A 19,061-nucleotide genomic window follows, 5' to 3' on the forward strand; every position below is an offset into this window, starting at 1 on the left:
AGCGGCGCCGTTTTCCTAACAGTCAACTCCACAGCCACCGCTAGTTAGCCAACTTTACCAATAGCAGCACTGTAGCACTGCAGAAACTAATACATTACAACGGAACGATTTGATTAGTGTAGTGTTAGCTAGCTACATAGCTGTCTTTGCTGTCTTTGTGTAGTTTAGAGTAATTTTCGAGGTTAGCTAGCCAGCTATTTTCGTCCGCCGCGACGCTGTTTTCTAAACCTAGTCAAACTTAGTCAACACCACTGCTAGCTAGCCAACTTTACCGACTAGCAGCACTGTAGAAACTCAATACATTACAAAGGAACGTCTTGATTAGTGTTACGTTAGCTAGCTACATAGTTGCCTTTGTATCATGATAAAGGTGTAGTACAGATAAACTATCGAGGTTACCTAGTCCCTGTGCGCACAACCCACATGGAGTTCCAGGTCTCCGGCAGCCTCTGGAACTGCCGGTCTGTGGCCAACAAGGCAGAGTTCATCTCAGCCTATGCTACGCTCCAGTCCCTCGACTTCTTGGCGCTGACGGAAACATGGATTACCACAGAAAACACTGCTACTCCTACTGCTCTCTCCTCGTCTGACCACGTGTTCTCGCATACCCCGAGAGCATCTGGCCAGCGGGGGGTGGCACTGGAATCCTCATCTCTCCCAAGTGGACATTCTCTCTTTCTCCCCTGACCCATCTGTCTATCTCCTCCTTTGAATTCCATGCTGTCACAGTCACTAGCCCATTCAAGCTTAACATCCTTATCATTTATCGCCCTTCAGGTTCCCTTGGAGAGTTCATCAATGAGCTTGACGCCTTGATAAGTTCCTTTCCTGAGGATGGCTCACCCCTCACAGTTATGGGTGACTTTAACCTCCCCATGTCAACCTTTGACTCATTCCTCTCTGCCTCCTTCTTTCCACTCCTCTCTTCTTTTGACCTCACCCTCTCACCCTCTCACCCTCCCCCCTACTCACAAGGCAGGCAATACGCTTGACCTCATCTTTACTAGATGCTGTTCTTCCACTAATCTCATTGCAACTCCCCTCCAAGTCTCCGACCACTACCTTGTATCCTTTTCCCTCTCGCTCTCCTCCAACACTTCTCACTCTGCCCCTACTCGGGTGGTATTGCGCCGTCGCAACCTTCTCTCTCTCTCTCACGCTACTCTCTCCTCTTCCATCCTATCATCTCTTCCCTCTGCTCAATCCTTCTCCAACCTATCTCCTGATTCTGCCTACTCAACCCTCCTCTCCTCCCTTTCTGCATCCTTTGACTCTCTATGTCCCCTATCCTCCCGGCCGGCTCGGTCCTCCCCTCCTGCTCCGTGGCTCGACGACTCAGTGCGAGCTCACAGAACAGGGCTCCGGGCAGCCGAGCGGAAATGGAGGAAAACTAGCCTCCCTGCGGACCTGGCATCCTTTCACTCCCTCCTCTCTACATTTTCTTCCTCTGTTTCTGCTGCTAAAGCCAATTTCTACCACTCTAAATTCCAAGCATCTGCCTCTAACCCGAGGAAGCTCTTTGCTACATTCTCCTCCCTCCTGAATCCTCCTCCCCCCTCCTCCTTCTCTGCGGATGACTTCGTCAACCATTTTGAAAAGAAGGTTGACGACATCCGCTCCTCGTTTGTTAAGTCAAACGACACCGCTGGTCCTGCTCACATTGCCCTACCCTATGCTTTGACCTCTTTCTCCCCTCTCTCTCCAGATGAAATCTTGCGACTTGTGACGGCCGGCCGCCCAACAACCTGCCCGCTTGACCCTATCCCCCCACTCTCCTCCAGACCATTTCCGGAGACCTTCTCCCTTACCTCACCTCGTTCATCAACTCATCCTTGACCACTGGATATGTCCCTTCCATCCTCAAGAGAGCGAGAGTTGCACCCCTTCTCAAAAAACCTACACTCGATCCCTCCGATGTCAACAACTACAGACCAGTATCCCTTCTTTCTTTCCTCTCCAAAACTCTTGAGCGTGCCGTCCTTGGCCAGCTCTCTTGCTATCTCTTTCAGAATGACCTTCTTGATCCAAATCAGTCAGGTTTCAAGTCTGGTCATTCAACTGAGACTGCTCTTCTCTGTGTCACGGAGGCTCTCCGCACTGCTAAAGCTAACTCTCTCTCCTCTGCTCTCATCCTTTTAGACCTATCTGCTGCCTTTGATACTGTGAACCACCAGATCCTCCTCTCCACCCTCTCCGAGTTGGGCATCTCCGGCGCGAACCACTCTTGGATTGCGTCCTACCTGACAGGTCGCTCCTACCAGGTGGCGTGGCGAGAATCTGTCTCCGCACCACGTGCTCTCACCACTGGTGTCCCCCAGGGCTCAGTTCTCGGCCCTCTCCTATTCTCGCTATACACCAAGTCACTTGGCTCTGTCATATCCTCACATAGTCTCTCCTATCATTGCTATGCAGACGACACACAATTAATCTTCTCCTTTCCCCCTTCTGATAACCAGGTGGCGAATCGCATCTCTGCATGTCTGGCAGACAAATCAGTGTGGATGACGGATCACCACCTCAAGCTGAACCTCGGCAAGACGGAGCTGCTTTTCCTCCCGGGGAAGGACTGCCCGTTCCATGATCTCGCCATCACGGTTGACAACTCCATTGTGTCCTCCTCCCAGAGTGCTAAGAACCTTGGCGTGACCCTGGACAACACCCTGTCGTTCTTCGCTAACATCAAGGCGGTGACCCGATCCTGTAGGTTCATGCTCTACAACATTCGTAGAGTACGACCCTGCCTCACACAGGAAGCGGCGCAGGTCCTAATCCAGGCACTTGTCATCTCCCGTCTGGATTACTGCAACTCCCTGTTGGCTGGGCTCCCTGCCTGTGCCATTAGCCTGTTAGGGCTAGGGGGCAGCATTGACACGGCTGGATAAAAAACATACCCGATTTAATCTGGTTACCACTCCTACTCAGTAACTAGAATATGCATATACTTATTACATATGGATAGAAAACACCCTAAATTTTCTAAAACTGTTTGAATGGTGTCTGTGAGTATAACAGAACTCAAATGGCAGGTCAAAACCTGAGAGATTCCTTTACAGGAAGTGGCCTGTCTGACCATTTCTTGAACTTCTTTTCCATCTCTATCATTTACTAAGGATCTCTGCTCTAACGTGACACTTCCCACGTCGTCCATAGGCGCTCAGAGCCCGGGAAAAAACAGAATGTCGTCATTCCAGCCCCAGGCTGAAACACATTATCGCCTTTCTCAAGTGGCCGATCAAGAGACACTAGCTTATGCGCGTGACCCCGATCGCCCCCGCCTTTGGGATTTTTTCCTCTGTTTGCCGAAAAGGAGATTCCCTGTCGGAATATTATCGCTTTTCTACGAGAAAAATGTCGTAAAAATTGATTTTAAACAGCGGTTGACATGCTTCGAAGTACGGTAATGGAATACTTAGAATTTTATTGTCACGAATTGCGCCAAGCGCGTGACACTTCTTTACTATTTCGGATAGTGTCTGGAACGCACGAACAAAACGCCGCTATTCGGATATAACGATGGATTATTTTGGACCAAACCAACATTTGTTATTGAAGTAGCTGTCCTGGGTGTGTATTCTGACGAAGACAACAAAAGGTAATGAAATTTTTATAATAGTAAATATGATTATGGTGAGTGCTAAACTTGCCGGGTGTCTAAATAGCGAGCCCGTGATGCCTGGGCTATGTACTTAGAATATTGCAAAATGTGCTTTCACCAAAAAGCTATTTTAAAATCGGACATATCGAGTGCATAGAGGAGGTCTGTATCTATAATTCTTAAAATAATTGTTATGCTTTTTGTGAACGTTTATCGTGAGTAATTTAGTAAAATGTTAGCGAATTCCCCGGAAGTTTGCGGGGGGTATGCTAGTTCTGAACGTCACATGCTAATGTAAAAAGCTGGTTTTTGATATAAATATGAACTTGATTGAACAAAACATGCATGTATTGTATAATATAATGTCCTAGGGTTGTCATCTGATGAAGATCATCAAAGGTGAGTGCTGCATTTAGCTGTCTTCTGGGTTTTGGTGACATTATATGCTGGCTTGAAAAATGGATGTCTGATTATTTCTGGCTTGGTACTCTGCTGACATAATCTAATGTTTTGCTTTCGTTGTAAAGCCTTTTTGAAATCGGACAGTGTGGTTAGATTAACGAGAGTCTTATCTTTAAATGGCTGTAAAATAGTCATATGTTTGAGAAATTGAAGTAATAGGATTTTTAAGGTTTTGAAAATCGCGCCACAGGATAGCAGTGGCTGTTACGTAGGTGGGACGAATTCGTCCCGCCTAGCCTAGAGAGGTTAAACCCCTACAACTCATCCAGAACTCCGCATCCCGTCTGGTGTTCAACCTCCCCAAGTTCTCTCACGTCACCCCGCTCCTCCGCTCACTCCACTGGCTTCCAGTTGAAGCTCGCATCCACTACAAGACCATGGTGCTTGCCTACGGAGCTGTGAGGGGAACGGCACCTCCGTACCTTAAGGCTCTGATCAGTCCCTACACCCTAACGAGGGCACTGCGTTCATCCACCTCTGGCCTGCTGGCCCCCTACCTCTGCGGAAGCACAGTTCCCGCTCAGCCCAGTCAAAACTGTTCGCTGCTCTGGCACCCCAATGGTGGAACAAGCTCCCTCACGACGCCAGGACAGCGGAGTCAATCACCACCTTCCGGAGACACCTGAAACCCCACCTCTTTAAGGAATACCTAGGATAGGATAAAGTAATCCTTCTAACCCCCCCCCCCCCTCCCCTAAAAAGATTTAGATGTTCTATTGTAAAGTGGTTGTTCCACTGGATATCATAAGGTGAATGCACCAATTTGTAAGTCGCTCTGGATAAGAGCATCTGCTAAATGACTTAAATGTAAATGTATAGTTCCTCTCAGAGATCTATAGTTCCTCACAGAGATCTGTATCAAATACAATTTATTTATATAGCCCTTCTTACATCAGCTGATATCCCAAAGTGCTGTACAGAAACCCAGCCTAAAACCCCAAACAGCAAGCAATGCAGGTGTAGAAGCACGGTGGCTAGGAAAAACTCCCTAGAAAGGCCAAAACCCAGAAAGAAACCTAGAGAGGAACCAGGCTATGAGGGGTGGCCAGTCCTCTTCTGGCTGTGCCGGGGTGGAGATTATAACAGAACATGGCCAAGATGTTCAAATGTTCATAAATGACCAGCATGGTCAAATAATAATAATCATAGTAGTTGTCAAGGGTGCAACAAGTCAGCAACTCAAGAGTAAGTGTTATATATTATATGCAACATTTTGCTGCGTGGCAATACTGTGTTGGGATTCTGAAGGGCATTTATGCAAAAGAGGTAGTCTAGACACTGTATTAATACCATTATGCATTTGAATCCCATCTAGAGCTACCATCTAAGATATTAATTTCCCTCCACAAGGGGGCGGACATGTAACGTTTCCAAAATGGGATAGTATTGTACATGTAACGTTTCCAAAATGGGATAGTATTGTCTATGTAACGTTTCCAAAATGGGATAGTATTGTACATGTAACGTTTCCAAAATGGGATAGTATTGTACATGTAACGTTTCCTAAATGGGATAGTATTGTACATGTAACGTTTCCAAAATGGGATAGTATTGTACATGTAACGTTTCCAAAATGGGATAGTATTATCCATGTAACGTTTCCAAAATGAGATAGTATTGTACATGTAACGTTTCCAAAATGGGATAGTATTATCCATGTAACGTTTCCAAAATGAGATAGTATTGTACATGTAACGTTTCCAAAATGGGATAGTATTGTCCATGTAACGTTTCCAAAATGGTATAGTATTGTACATGTAACGTTTCCAAAATGGGATAGTATTGTCCATGTAATGTTTCCAAAATGGGATAGTATTGTACATGTAACGTTTCCAAAATGGGATAGTATTGTACATGTAACGTTTCCAAAATGGGATAGTATTATCCATGTAACGTTTCCAAAATGAGATAGTATTGTACATGTAACGTTTCCAAAATGGGATAGTATTGTACATGTAACGTTTCCAAAATGGGATAGTATTGTACATGTAACGTTTCCTAAATGGGATAGTATTATCCATGTAACGTTTCCAAAATGAGATAGTATTGTACATGTAACGTTTCCAAAATGGGATAGTATTGTACATGTAACGTTTCCAAAATGGGATAGTATTGTACATGTAACGTTTCCAAAATGGGATAGTATTGTACATGTAACGTTCTGCCCCCTTGTGAGTTAATAGTATTGCATGCTGTAGCAGCCTATATAAAGAGGAAGACCTCCATTGACGATTCAGTTCGTTGTAACATCTCGTCTGGACAGGTCACCGTCCTTAGTTAGTTAGTTAGTTAACGAAGCTAGTTGTACATGTAGATTGGAAACTTACGTTAATGAGTGTAAAGCCATGTTGGCTTTATGGAAACGATATACAATATATGGGAAAGAATATAGTTGAGGAAATAATCCAAACCTAGTTGTGCCTAGTTAGGACATAACGTTAGCTAGCTAGCTAACGGTACTGTACTGTAGCTCATACAACGCCGACGGTCAAACCCGGCTTTCTAATATTTACGTTCATTAACTATAGTAACGTTATGGAAGATATTCACAGAAAACCATCATTGTCTTCGTTATTCATTATTAGTATGTTATATTATTATAATAAATGATTTCGAGACATATTCAGAGCCAAACATCAACCCAACTTAACCTTTTTAACTGTTGTCGCATCCAAACTTGTCACCATCGTTTTCAGTTGTAATTGCGAAGTTCCCGGAAGAAGTCCAGCAACAACGGAGGTTCCTCGATGAACCCACCTTCTAACAAGTTCTTTGAAGAACCTTTTGGGGATGTTTTTCATTGACCAAGAACCCTAAGGTTCTTAGGGGATCTGAGAACAACTCCAGTTGAACCCTTCATTTTTAGAGTGTAGTCGGCTCTATTTACTCTCAGATTCAAACATGATGAATAGCATCAACGATCAAGTCAGCTGCTGCTGCTCCAAAACAGTCTGAGGTGAGACGGTGAACTGATGTTGAACCGGGCAGTCAGCTGCTGCTGCTCCAATACAGTATGAGGTGAGACGGTGAACTGACGTTGAACTGGGCAGTGAGCTGCTGCTGCTCCAATACAGTATGAGGTGAGACGGTGAACTGATGTTGAACTGGGCAGTCAGCTGCTGCTGCTCCAATACAGTACGAGGTGAGACGGTGAACTGATGTTGAACTGGGCAGTCAGCTGCTGCTGCTCCAATACAGTACGAGGTGAGACGGTGAACTGATGTTGAACTGGGCAGTCAGCTGCTGCTGCTCCAATACAGTATGAGGTGAGACGGTGAGCTGGGCAGTCAGCTGCTGCTGCTCCAATACAGTATGAGGTGAGACGGTGAACTGATGTTGAACTGGGCAGTCAGCTGCTGCTGCTCCAATACAGTATGAGGTGAGACGGTGAACTGATTTTGAACTGGGCAGTCAGCTGCTGCTGCTCCAATACAGTGTGAGGTGAGACGGTGAACTGATGTTGAACTGGGCAGTCAGCTGCTGCTGCTCCAATACAGTATGAGGTGAGACGGTGAACTGGGCAGTCAGCTACTGCTGCTCCAACACAGTATGAGGTGAGACGGTGAACTGATGTTGAATCATAATGATTAAGTTAATTAAAATGAATTAGTGAAACTATTAAAAAATAGTATTTGTCATATTAAATATATTACTGTATTGTTATCATATAGAAACATCATGGAATATTATACATCATATTAAATATATTACTCTATTGTTATCATATAGAAACATCATGGAATATTGTACATCATATTAAATATATTACTCTATTGTTATCATATAGAAACATCATGGAATATTATACATCATATTAAATATATTACTCTATTGTTATCATATAGAAACATGATGGAATATTATACATCATATTAAATATATTACTCTATTGTTATCATATAGAAACATCATGGAATATTGTACATCATATTAAATATATTACTGTATTGTTATCATATAGAAACATCATGGAATATTATACATCATATTAAATATATTACTCTATTGTTATCATATAGAAACATCATGGAATATTGTACATCATATTAAATATATTACTCTATTGTTATCATATAGAAACATCATCATCCTTGGGACATCCCTACCCTAAACCCTAACCTTAACCCCTACCTTAACCATTTTAAATGTCAACTTCAACGGGCTAAGGACGTCCCAAGGATGTATCTCTACCTGAAAATACATGATCTAAGTGATTGATAGTTGGTATTCAGCAGTCATAAAGCCTTATTTACTTTAATGAACTACTAAAATAGTGAATTTGTCAGACAGCATAGACAGCAGCTCTACACTTTATTGACTGACTGATCCATTCATCCTTCCATCCCTCCTCAGCCTTCCTCTCCTCTGAAGACCCAGTGAGGGTAGAGCTCAGTCAGAGAGCTGTTGAGGGACTGGTTAGGAAGAACACTTCTACATCCAGAGAGGTGAGAGGTCACACATGGTTTAGATGGTAAATATTTATGTTCCCTTAGCGGTTCATCACGTCAGCTAAAGGGAATATGTTCCATCTATGTTTATTTACATTAGTGCAAATTATCCACTAATATTGGTGTAATTTCTCATCCCTGTTGGCTGTATGAAAGTTAATTTCCCCTCAGGCACACACATTTGTTCTTTGATATTATGAAGGTAATTTGTGTCAAATGTACTTTTCCACTCATTCACCCCATCTCTTTACATTGCTTATGCATAATCAGTGGCCTGACTGCATCCAGACTATGTCAAAGGCCCATCCTGGTAGATCTGAACCTAATGCAGCTTGGAGTGATCAGATGACAGAAGTCACATTTAGGTGCCAGGTGTAACTGAGGCCATAGATGCTCCATATCCATTACTTTGAGTGTTTTATATAATATGACTAAATGTGTTTCTGTGTTGCAGGGGCAGTCAGAAATGGAACAGCAAGGCCACAGAACATGACATAAGCAGAGCTGTGGGAGACCACCTCAAGCCCCTGGTAGAGCCGGGGGTGGTGTTTACCACTCCACCACGCCTTCAGCAGGCTGGAAAAGTGGGATTGATACAGTTTTTCATACTAAGGTGGACCAATAGTTTGTTGATTGGTCAGTCATTGGGTTAATTTGTTTTACAATATGTTCAAATCAAATCAAGCTTTATTTATACAGCACATGTCAGACATGGACGCAACACAATGGCTTCACAGGAAAAAACTATGAAAATAATCAGAAATATTTAGTACACAAATATGAGGATAAAAAACAATAATAACAACTGAAAGACTAATGAGCATTGTAAGGAAATGCCATTGATTAAAATATCAACAATATGATGCAACATCCAACCCAAAATATAACTTGTTTTTAGGAGGGGCTCTGAAAGACACTATGGGGTGTCCACTGGAAGTTGACTAGTAACAACAACTGGGACCTAAAAGACACCCACCATGAGACCCACTAAATCTGCCCAAGAAGAGGAAAACAAAAGAAAAACCCACACCAAACTTAAAGACAGGAAGTAAACCAAAAAGGTGGAGCAACTAAAGGTGTTGACTCTCCACATGTATCAAGACAACTGGAGCACTGGGCCAGACACTCTTAAATAGAACCTGGACCAGCTCAGGTGAAACACCTTCCCACTAACGAGATGGACAAGCCAGCACAGGTGTAACACATACTGACTAACGAAGTGACACCAATCAGTGCGTCCTACGTGCTAACGAGCTAGACGGGCTAACGAGCTAGACGTGCTAACGAGCTAGACGTGCTAACGAGCTAGACGTGCTAACGGGCTATACGTGCTAACGAGCTATACGTGCTAACGAGCTAGACGGGCTAACGGGCTAGACGTGCTAACGAGCTAGACGCGCTAACGAGCTAGACGTGTTAAAGTCCAACCTCAAAACATAAATGGAAAAACCAAAGCCTGTAACACCTTAAGACAACAAATATATCCTATATTTATGTTGGACAAGTTTGCTCACCACCAACAGAAAACAACTTCCATTTCATATTAAAATCAACTAAAATGCTTCACCTCCTGTCAACAATTAAAAACAAGAAAAACACACGTATTTCTAAATAATAATATACAATTGAAATATTTTTTTCTCCTTTTTCTCTTCTTTCTATAGAATCCTAAAACTCACTAGCTTCTAGAACTCTCGTCTTCCTAAAACTCACTAGCTTCTAGAACTCTCGTCTTCCTAAAACTCACTAGCTTCTAGAACTCTCGTCTTCCTAAAACTCACTAGCTTCTAGAACTCTCGTCTTCCTAAAACTCACTAGCTTCTAGAACTCTCGTCTTCCTAAAACTCACTAGCTTCTAGAACTCTCGTCTTCCTAAAACTCACTAGCTTCTAGAACTCTGGTCCACTTGGAACGAGCCCAAACAAAACATCTGCAAAACGGAAAAAGTCAAAATGAATTGTGATCAAATGTACACCCTTTTGTTAATATGTATTGGCAATAATTAACTTAATGGTGAGGCATGGAATAATAAAACGTATATTTTGTCAGGCTGAATGTTTGAAATATGAGGTGATTTGAGACATGATTCTTCAGTAGTGGAATAAAGACAATTAACGCTTGAATGTTGTGAAGAAATACTGGAGTGATGTAGGATTGTTAATAAAATTGATTACAGACCAAATGATTATACTGCGTCCATGTGTATTTATTTCTTTATTTTAACCTTCATTTAACAGTAACCGAAAGGTTGCTGGATTGAATCGCGAGCTGACAAGGTAAATCTGTCGTTGTGCACCTGAACATGGCAGTTAACCCTCTGTTCCCCGGTAGGCAATAATTGTCAATAAGTCAGTTATGAACAAATTCTGATTTACAATGACGGACCAACGCTCTAACCACTAGGCTACCTGCAACTAAAGTTGAAATTAAGTTTTTTTCAAGTCACTGAAAAAACGGGGCATAGTCTTCTTTTCAATTACATGTTGCTAGATGGGATATCCCCGATGTCAAAACACAGTTTTAACGTGTCCAAATCAATAACCAATAAGCAGAAACAGTTTGTGATAAATTGAAAACCTAAACATAAAATGTGCTATATACACAAACATCTGCCACAATAATCATATTACTTGTAATTTTTAAAACAAGCACCTTATAAACTGCACCAGAAACGCTGTTGTTTTGACAAGTAGCAATAAATCACTGATATCAATTAGGGGGGAAATCAGGTTGTACATGATGTTGAAACTAACAGAACTAAACAAAACACATGGAAATGGGAGATATATTTTACCTCACTGATTAGAGGACAACCTGAAGAAGACAGTCAGCTACATTTTGGAGTGATGCATTTAAATGTAGGGGTCGCTAAACAAAGGAACTTATTTGTCATCACTCATCGATATCATGTTGAAATCAATTATGCAAGAGGAGGGACATGAGGTTGCACATCCTGTTAAAACGAACAGCTGAAAAACCACATGGAATCTGGGAATAATGTGTACATCCCTGGTCAGAGGACAACTTGTAGAAAGCAGCTAGCTACATTTTGAAGTGGTGCATTTTGATTCCAGTGGGTCACCAACATGGTAAGTGTAACACAACTCTTTTTTTGTTAATCACTTTTTGTTAAATCTCATAAATAGTAACTCTTCCATTTCAGAGCCTGGATTTTCCCCCTGAGGCTAATATCCATATCATGTTGAAATCAATAGAACAGGGGACAAACGTTTAGGGTTCTACATTGTGACATCATTAAAATACTCCTTCTACAATGTTAAAACATTCTACATTGTGAGATTATATCATTGATATCATGAAACAACTCATTCATGTATTTTCTGATGTTTGATCAGATGTCTTTTACCGGAGAATCTCTTGTCACACTGATCACAGCTATAAGGTTTCTCTCCTGTGTGTGTTCTCTGGTGTCGAGTCAGACAGCCAGATGTAGTAAAACTCTTCCCACATTGACCACAGCTATAAGGTTTCTCTCCTGCGTGTCTTCTCTGGTGTCGAGTCAGAGAGCAGGATGCAGCAAAACTCTTCCCACATTGATCACAGCTGAAAGGTTTCTCTCCTGTGTGTATTCTCTGGTGTAGAGTCAGAGAGAAAGATGAAGTAAAACTCTTCCCACATTGAGTACAGCTAAAAGGTTTCTCTCCTGTGTGGGTTCTCTGATGAATTTTAATGCCTGACGAAGAGGTGAATCTCTTCCCACAGTCAGAGCAGCAGTGAGATCTCTTCCCTGTGGATCTCTGCAGGTGTTTCTTGAGGTGTTTTGATCTGGAGAGACAGCCAGATGTAGTAAAATTCTTCCCACATTGACCACAGCTATAAGGTTTCTCTCCTGTGTGTCTTCTCTGGTGTCGAGTCAGAGAGCCAGATGTAGTAAAACTCTTCCCACATTGATCACAACTATAAGATTTCTCTCCTGTGTGTGTTCTTTGGTGTAGAGTAAGATAGCCAGATGTAGTAAAATTCTTCCCACATTGACCACAGCTATAAGGTTTCTCTCCTGTGTGTCTTCTCTGGTGTCGAGTCAGAGAGCCAGATGTAGTAAAACTCTTCCCACATTGATCACAACTATAAGGTTTCTCTCCTGTGTGTGTTCTTTGGTGTAGAGTAAGATAGCCAGATGTAGTAAAACTCTTCCCACATTGACCACAGCTATAAGGTTTCTCTCCTGTGTGTCTTCTCTGGTGTCGAGTCAGAGAGCCAAATGTAGTAAAACTCTTCCCACATTGACCACAACTATAAGGTTTATCTCCTGTGTGTGTTCTCTGGTGTAGAGTCAGAGAGCCAGATGCAGCAAAACTCTTCCCACATTGATCACAGCTATATTGTTTCTCTTCTGTGTGTGTTCTCTGGTGTAATATCAGGCTGTCTGGCCGAGTAAAACTCTTCCCACATTGATTACAGCTATAAGGTTTCTCTCCTGTGTGTACTCGCTGGTGTCTAGTCAGGTGGCAAGATGAAATATAAGTCTTCCCACATTGATCACAGCTATAAGGTTTCTCTCCTGTGTGTGTTCTCTGGTGTACAGTCAGGTCACTAGATGAAATAAAACTTTTCACACATTGATTACAACTAAAAGATTTCTCTCCTGTGTGTATCCTCTGGTGTGATAACAGGTTGCTTGACTGAGTAAAACTCTTCCCACATTCAGTACAGCTGTACGGTTTCTCTCCTGTGTGTATTCTCTGGTGTAGAGTCAGAGAGAAAGATGTAGTAAAACTCTTCCCACATTGATCACAGCTGTAAGGTTTCTCTCCAGTGTGAATTCTCAGGTGTACTTTTAGTGCTTTTAATCTTAAGTAACTCTTCCCACAATCAAAACAGTGGTGAGATTTCTCTCCTGCGTGTGTTCGCTGGTGTATTTTAAGTTCTGATGAAGATTTGCAATGTTTTCCACAGTCAGAGCAGCAGATAGATTTCTTCCCTGTGGGTCTCTGCTGGTGTTTCTTGAGGTGATAGAATCTGGACAGACTCTTCTCTGACTCGTTAGCATCATGATGTTGAGGCTCCCCAGAGGATCCATGATAGTCACGTCTCTCTCCTGTGTGAACAAGTCAGACAGATAGTTAAAGGCTCACAACAGCAGAAATCCACTGAAAAAGGTGATGCCAACAGCGTAGCCATGATACTGTACAACAATTGACGTCTGTAATGAATGTTAAAATTACTTGACAATTGTCTTAAGACAGTCAAGTGAGCAACAATAGTCATATTTAGTCTTGTTTTCACATTAGTAGTAACTAGAAATAAGTAAAAGGTGTTGAACTCCTAGGCAGTGTGCCAGGCCACTTTTGTTCTCAAATATAGGCACCTTTCTGTGTTTCCTAATATTGCGACAAGGGCGATGCGCACACAATTTGATTGCAGAAACACCTCCCTGCTAATGCAGAAACTGCTAGTTATGTATGTAGTATATCTGCCTGGAGCAAAAATGGTGAGCAAGTGGCCTAAGCTGTGCCATTAGAGATTCTGGGTTCGAGTCCAAGCTCTGAGGCCCATGGGCTAGGTGGCACCAAATCGTCCCACCTACGTAACAGCCAGTTGAATCCTGTGGCGCGATTTTCAAATACCTTAGAAATGCTATTACTTCAATTTCTCAAACATATGACTATTTTACAGCATTTTAAAGACAAGACTCTTGTTAATCTAACCACACTGTCCGATTTCAAAAAGTCTTTACAACGAAAGCAAAACATTAGATTATGTCAGCAGAGTACCCAGCCAGAAATAATCAGACACCCATTTTTCAAGCTAGCATATAATGTCACAAAAACCCAGAAGACAGCTAAATGCAGCACTAACCTTTGATGATCTTCATCAGATGACACACCTAGGACATTATGTTATACAATACATGCATGTTTTGTTCAATCAAGTTCATATATATATCAAAAAACAGCTTTTTACATTAGCATGTGACGTTCAGAACTAGCATACCCCCCGCAAACTTCCGGGGAATTTACTAACAATTTACTAAATTACTCACGATAAACGTTCACAAAAAGCATAACAATTATTTTAAGAATTATAGATACAGAACTCCTCTATGCACTCGATATGTCCGATTTTAAAATAGCTTTTTGGTGAAAGCACATTTTGCAATATTCTAAGTACATAGCCCAGCCATCACGGGCTAGCTATTTAGACACCCGGCAAGTTTAGCCTTCACCAAAATCAGATTTACTATAAGAAAAATGTTATTACCTTTCCTGTTCTTCATCAGAATGCACTCCCAGGACTTCTACTTCAATAACAAATGTAGGTTTGGTCCCAAATAATCCATCGTTATATCCAAACAGCGGCGTTTTGTTCGTGCGTTCTAGACACTATCCGAAATGGTAAATACGGGTCGTGCGCATGGCGCATTTCGTGACAAAAAAATTCTAAATATTTCATTACCGTACTTCGAAGCATGTCAACCGCTGTTTAAAATCAATTTTTATGCAATTTATCTCGTAAAAAAGCGATAATATTCCGACCGGGAATCTACGTTTCGGTAAATAGAGGGAAAAACAGAAAGACGGGGGAGGCCAGTGCACGAGCCTAAGCCCTTTGTCCTCTGATAGACCACTTAGCAAAAGCGCTCGTGTGTTTCAGCCAGGGCTTTGAATTACGTCATTCAGGTTTTTCCCGGGCTCTGAGAGCCCATTGGAGCCGTGGGAAGTGTCACGTTACCGCAGAGTTGTTTTGGGAAGAGATGTCAAAGAAAGCCAATAAATGGTCAGACAGGCCACTTCCTGTAAAGGAATCTCACAGGTTTTGGCCTGCCATATGAGTTCTGTTATACTCACAGACACCATTCAAACAGTTTTAGAAACTTTAGGGTGTTTTATATCCATATATAATAAGTATATGCATATTCTAGTTACTGGGTAGGATTAGTAACCAGATTAAATCGGGTACGTTTTTTATCCGGCCGTTTAAATACTGCCCCCTAGCCCTAACAGGTTAAATCCACACCTCGCTGGAAGCCCCGCATTCCACAGGTGATGAGCGTGAGACTTGGATATATTCCTTAAATGATTTAATCCTTAAATGTAATACCTCACTTCACCGACCCAGGAAGTGGAGGAGCCAAACAGGTGTTGTAACTCGTTCATAACTGGCAAGCAGATCGGTAGAAATGGTAAGATAAATTGGCACTTCAAACGGAAATGGAAAAAGTTTGCCTATTTTACCGGAAACTCCAGGAGCATTACGTCAGAATTAACGAAGGCCAGCAGCAGGTGGGGAATTGGTCATTTTCTTCTGGTTATATTGACCTCTGGATTCCTCAAGTCATTTGTGTGTGTTAATTATTTAATCAAACGCTTGAAGCATCAGTTCAATTCAAGTTCTGCACATACAGTTGATTTTATTAAACACATGGAGAGTGTCTATATGAACAAATACACGTCATAACATTTCAACCAATCAATTGGTAGAAAGAAAATACTATTTTTTTTTAAATCTGCCCTAGGACATACAACATACATGCATTCAGACCCCTTCACCTTTTTACATATTTTTATTATGAAATAGATTTTTTTTTCAATTATCAATTTTCAGACAATACCTCATAAAGACATCACAATACCCCATAAAAGTGAGAAAAAAAAGTTTAGAAATGCTTGTATATATATATATATATATATATATATATATATATATATATATATATATATATATATATATATATCTAGGTCATGCCAGTAGGCTACAGTAGGTTGTATCTCTCTAGGTCATGCCAGTAGGTTACAGTAGGTTGTAACTCTCTAGGTCATGCCAGTAGGTTACAGTAGGTTGTAACTCCCTAGGTCATGCCAGTAGGTTGTATCTCTCTAGGTCATGCCAGTAGGTTACAGTAGGTTGTATCTCTCTAGGTCATGCCAGTAGGTTACAGTAGGTTGAATCTCTCTAGGTCATGCCAGTAGGTTACAGTAGGTTGTAACTCTCTAGGTCATGCCAGTAGGTTACAGTAGGTTGTATCTCTCTAGATCATGCCAGTAGGTTACAGTAGGTTGTAACTCTCTAGGTCATGCCAGTAGGTTACAGTAGGTTGTAACTCTCTAGGTCATGCCAGTAGGTTACAGTAGGTTGTATCTCTCTAGGTCATGCCAGTAGGTTACCTTAGGTTGTATCTCTCTAGATCATGCCAGGAGGTTACAGTAGGTTGTAACTCTCTAGGTCATGCCAGTAGGTTACAGTAGGTTGTATCTCTCTAGGTCATGCCAGTAGGTTACAGTAGGTTGTATCTCTCTAGGTCATGCCAGTAGGTTACAGTAGGTTGTAACTCTCTAGGTCATGCCAGTAGGTTACAGTAGGTTGTATCTCTCTAGGTCATGCCAGTAGGCTACAGTAGGTTGTAACTCTCTAGGTCATGCCAGTAGGTTACAGTAGGTTGTAACTCTCTAGGTCATGCCAGTAGGTTACAGTAGGTTGTAACACTCTAGGTCATGCCAGTAGGTTACAGTAGGTTGTATCTCTCTAGGTCATGCCAGTAGGTTACAGTAGGTTGTAACTCTCTAGGTCATGCCAGTAGGTTACAGTAGGTTGTATCTCTCTAGGTCATGGCAGTAGGTTACAGTAGGTTGTAACTCTCTAGGTCATGCCAGTAGGTTACAGTAGGTTGTAACTCTCTAGGTCATGCCAGTAGGTAGTATCTCTCTAGGTCATGCCAGTAGGTTACAGTAGGTTGTATCTCTCTAGGTCATGCCAGTAGGTTGTATCTCTCTAGGTCATGCCAGTAGGTAGTATCTCTCTAGGTCATGCCAGTAGGTTACAGTAGGTTGTAACTCTCTAGGTCATGCCAGTAGGTAGTATCTCTCTAGGTCATGCCAGTAGGTTACAGTAGGTTGTAACTCTCTAGGTCATGCCAGTACAGTAGGTTACAGTAGGTTGTAACTCTCTAGGTCATGCCAGTAGGTTACAGTAGGTTGTATCTCTCTAGGTCATGCCAGTAGGTTACAGTAGGTTGTATCTCTCTAGGTCAAGCCAGTAGGTTACAGTAGGTTGTATCTCTCTAGGTCATGCCAGTAGGTTACAGTAGGTTGTATCCAAGTGGAAACAATTATCAACCCAATGTGGAAAGTGTTGAATTTGGTCAACAACAAAATGAATGGCTTATTTGCTACGTGAGGTTTACTTGCTCTAACAGAAGTTTCGTAGTGATTAAGTTGTTACGTGGACACGTGACATACCGACAACTTTGATAAAAACACTATAGGAGTTGTCTTCAGATCGCTATGCATATTCATGCTAGTAGCTTAGCATCTCTCTCCATTGAATACAGGCGGTTGACGACAACAACCCTCATAGAATATAAACAATAGATTACAATAATAAGATGTATCCACCAATCCAAAGAAAAGATAAACGGGAGCTAGAAGACCCGCAGTGCAGCTTTGTGGACAACGACTCCCCTTGTTAGGACGGAGAGACATCTTGTCAGTATATCCATAATCTTTGGTGTAGCCAACCCAACTCTCACATGGCTCTCATGGGGGGAACGGTGTGTAGTAAAACATCACTACATTAAAATCACTACATGCCGTGGCCCCCAGTCTGCGGTCAGCAGATAGACCCTCCTCAAATATATATGTTAAGTCACTTTTTGGAAACGGAACGGAGAAAACAAGGGGTAGCTTGCTCTCTACGTCGTCTGATTCTAGACATATCAGTCATCATCCCAGGGCCCTCCGTTGAAGAGGTATTGACGAGCCAACTCCGAATATCCAAAGTTAAAAACGAATTGAAGGCGGTACTTACTGGTGTTAATCAGATCTCCCGTCTCCTCCTCTTCATCTTTCAATGTGACAGTAATCTCTCCTTCCTTCTTCACTCCAAAAACAGCATCATCCTCTTCTTCCTCTTGTTTAACTGAAACGTCTCTCTCTTCATCTTTCACTGTAACAGCCTCACCCTCTACTTCTTGTTTTACTGTAACATCCTCCTCTTCCTTCTCCTCTTTCACGACAATGTTCAGCCCCAGAGCTTCTTTCTCCGTCCAGCAGACCTCCTCTTCTTTAACAGGAGAGGAGTAGTTTAGGGAGCTCATGTTCGGGGATGTTAGCTAGCTAGCTATCATTAGCGACTAGGCTAATGCTAACTTAACCAGTCAGCTACTATAGCTGACTAATAAAAAATAACGTAATATTAAATTAAATAGGTTAACAAGTAGATACGACAGAAGTGTGTCTAAAACACAGTAGCTAATATAGACCGAAAGCGTATAAATAGCTTGAATCTTTCGGCTATGTTGGCTAGCAAGCTACCGAGGTGGTTGACGAGCTGTTTATGAAGAACCGTCCACTAGATTATACGTCACGCTGCAGCATCGCCTGAAAGACGCACATCGCCGTCTGCTGACTGGAGGGAAACGCAGTTGAGGATCAGATTTTATTTTCAGACAAAGATTATTTTACATGGATTTAATTAAATAATACTATTGAGACATACAAAGACAGGAATGTGGTGATTGATTAGTGAGAATAAAAAATGTTTACTACAGCACATTTAAGGCAGTTTCATTCAGTCAAACAACATATAAATAAGTAGCC

The 19,061-nt window shown here is 42.0% G+C and overlaps 1 protein-coding gene across 1 annotated transcript; it reads right to left on the bottom strand.

The window, feature by feature from the left end:
- Nucleotides 1-11,747: 11,747 nt before the first annotated feature.
- LOC145875957 (uncharacterized) lies at nt 11,748-18,808 on the bottom strand. Its single transcript, XM_082971729.1, has 2 exons — nt 18,271-18,808; nt 11,748-13,564 (listed from the first exon to the last, which is right to left on the bottom strand). Exons 1-2 carry the CDS (start codon nt 18,557-18,559, stop codon nt 11,832-11,834), a joined length of 2,022 nt encoding a protein of 673 aa, XP_082827855.1. The 5' UTR covers nt 18,560-18,808; the 3' UTR covers nt 11,748-11,831.
- Nucleotides 18,809-19,061: the final 253 nt, after the last annotated feature.

This window comes from Salmo salar, unplaced genomic scaffold (assembly GCF_965601325.2).
Source record: "Salmo salar unplaced genomic scaffold, fSalSal1 ptg000408l, whole genome shotgun sequence".
In the NCBI taxonomy this organism is placed as follows: Eukaryota; Metazoa; Chordata; class Actinopteri; order Salmoniformes; family Salmonidae; genus Salmo; species Salmo salar.

What these genes read in the sequence shown, in the direction of transcription:
- LOC145875957 (XM_082971729.1), bottom strand. Translation starts at nt 18,559, where the DNA reads ATGAGCTCCCTAAACTACTCCTCTCCTGTTAAAGAAGAGGAGGTCTGC. An exon ending in GGGAGATCTGATTAACACCA is followed by an intron (nt 13,565 to 18,270) that starts GTAAGTACCGCC and finishes TTGTTCACACAG; the next exon opens with GAGAGAGACGTGACTATCAT.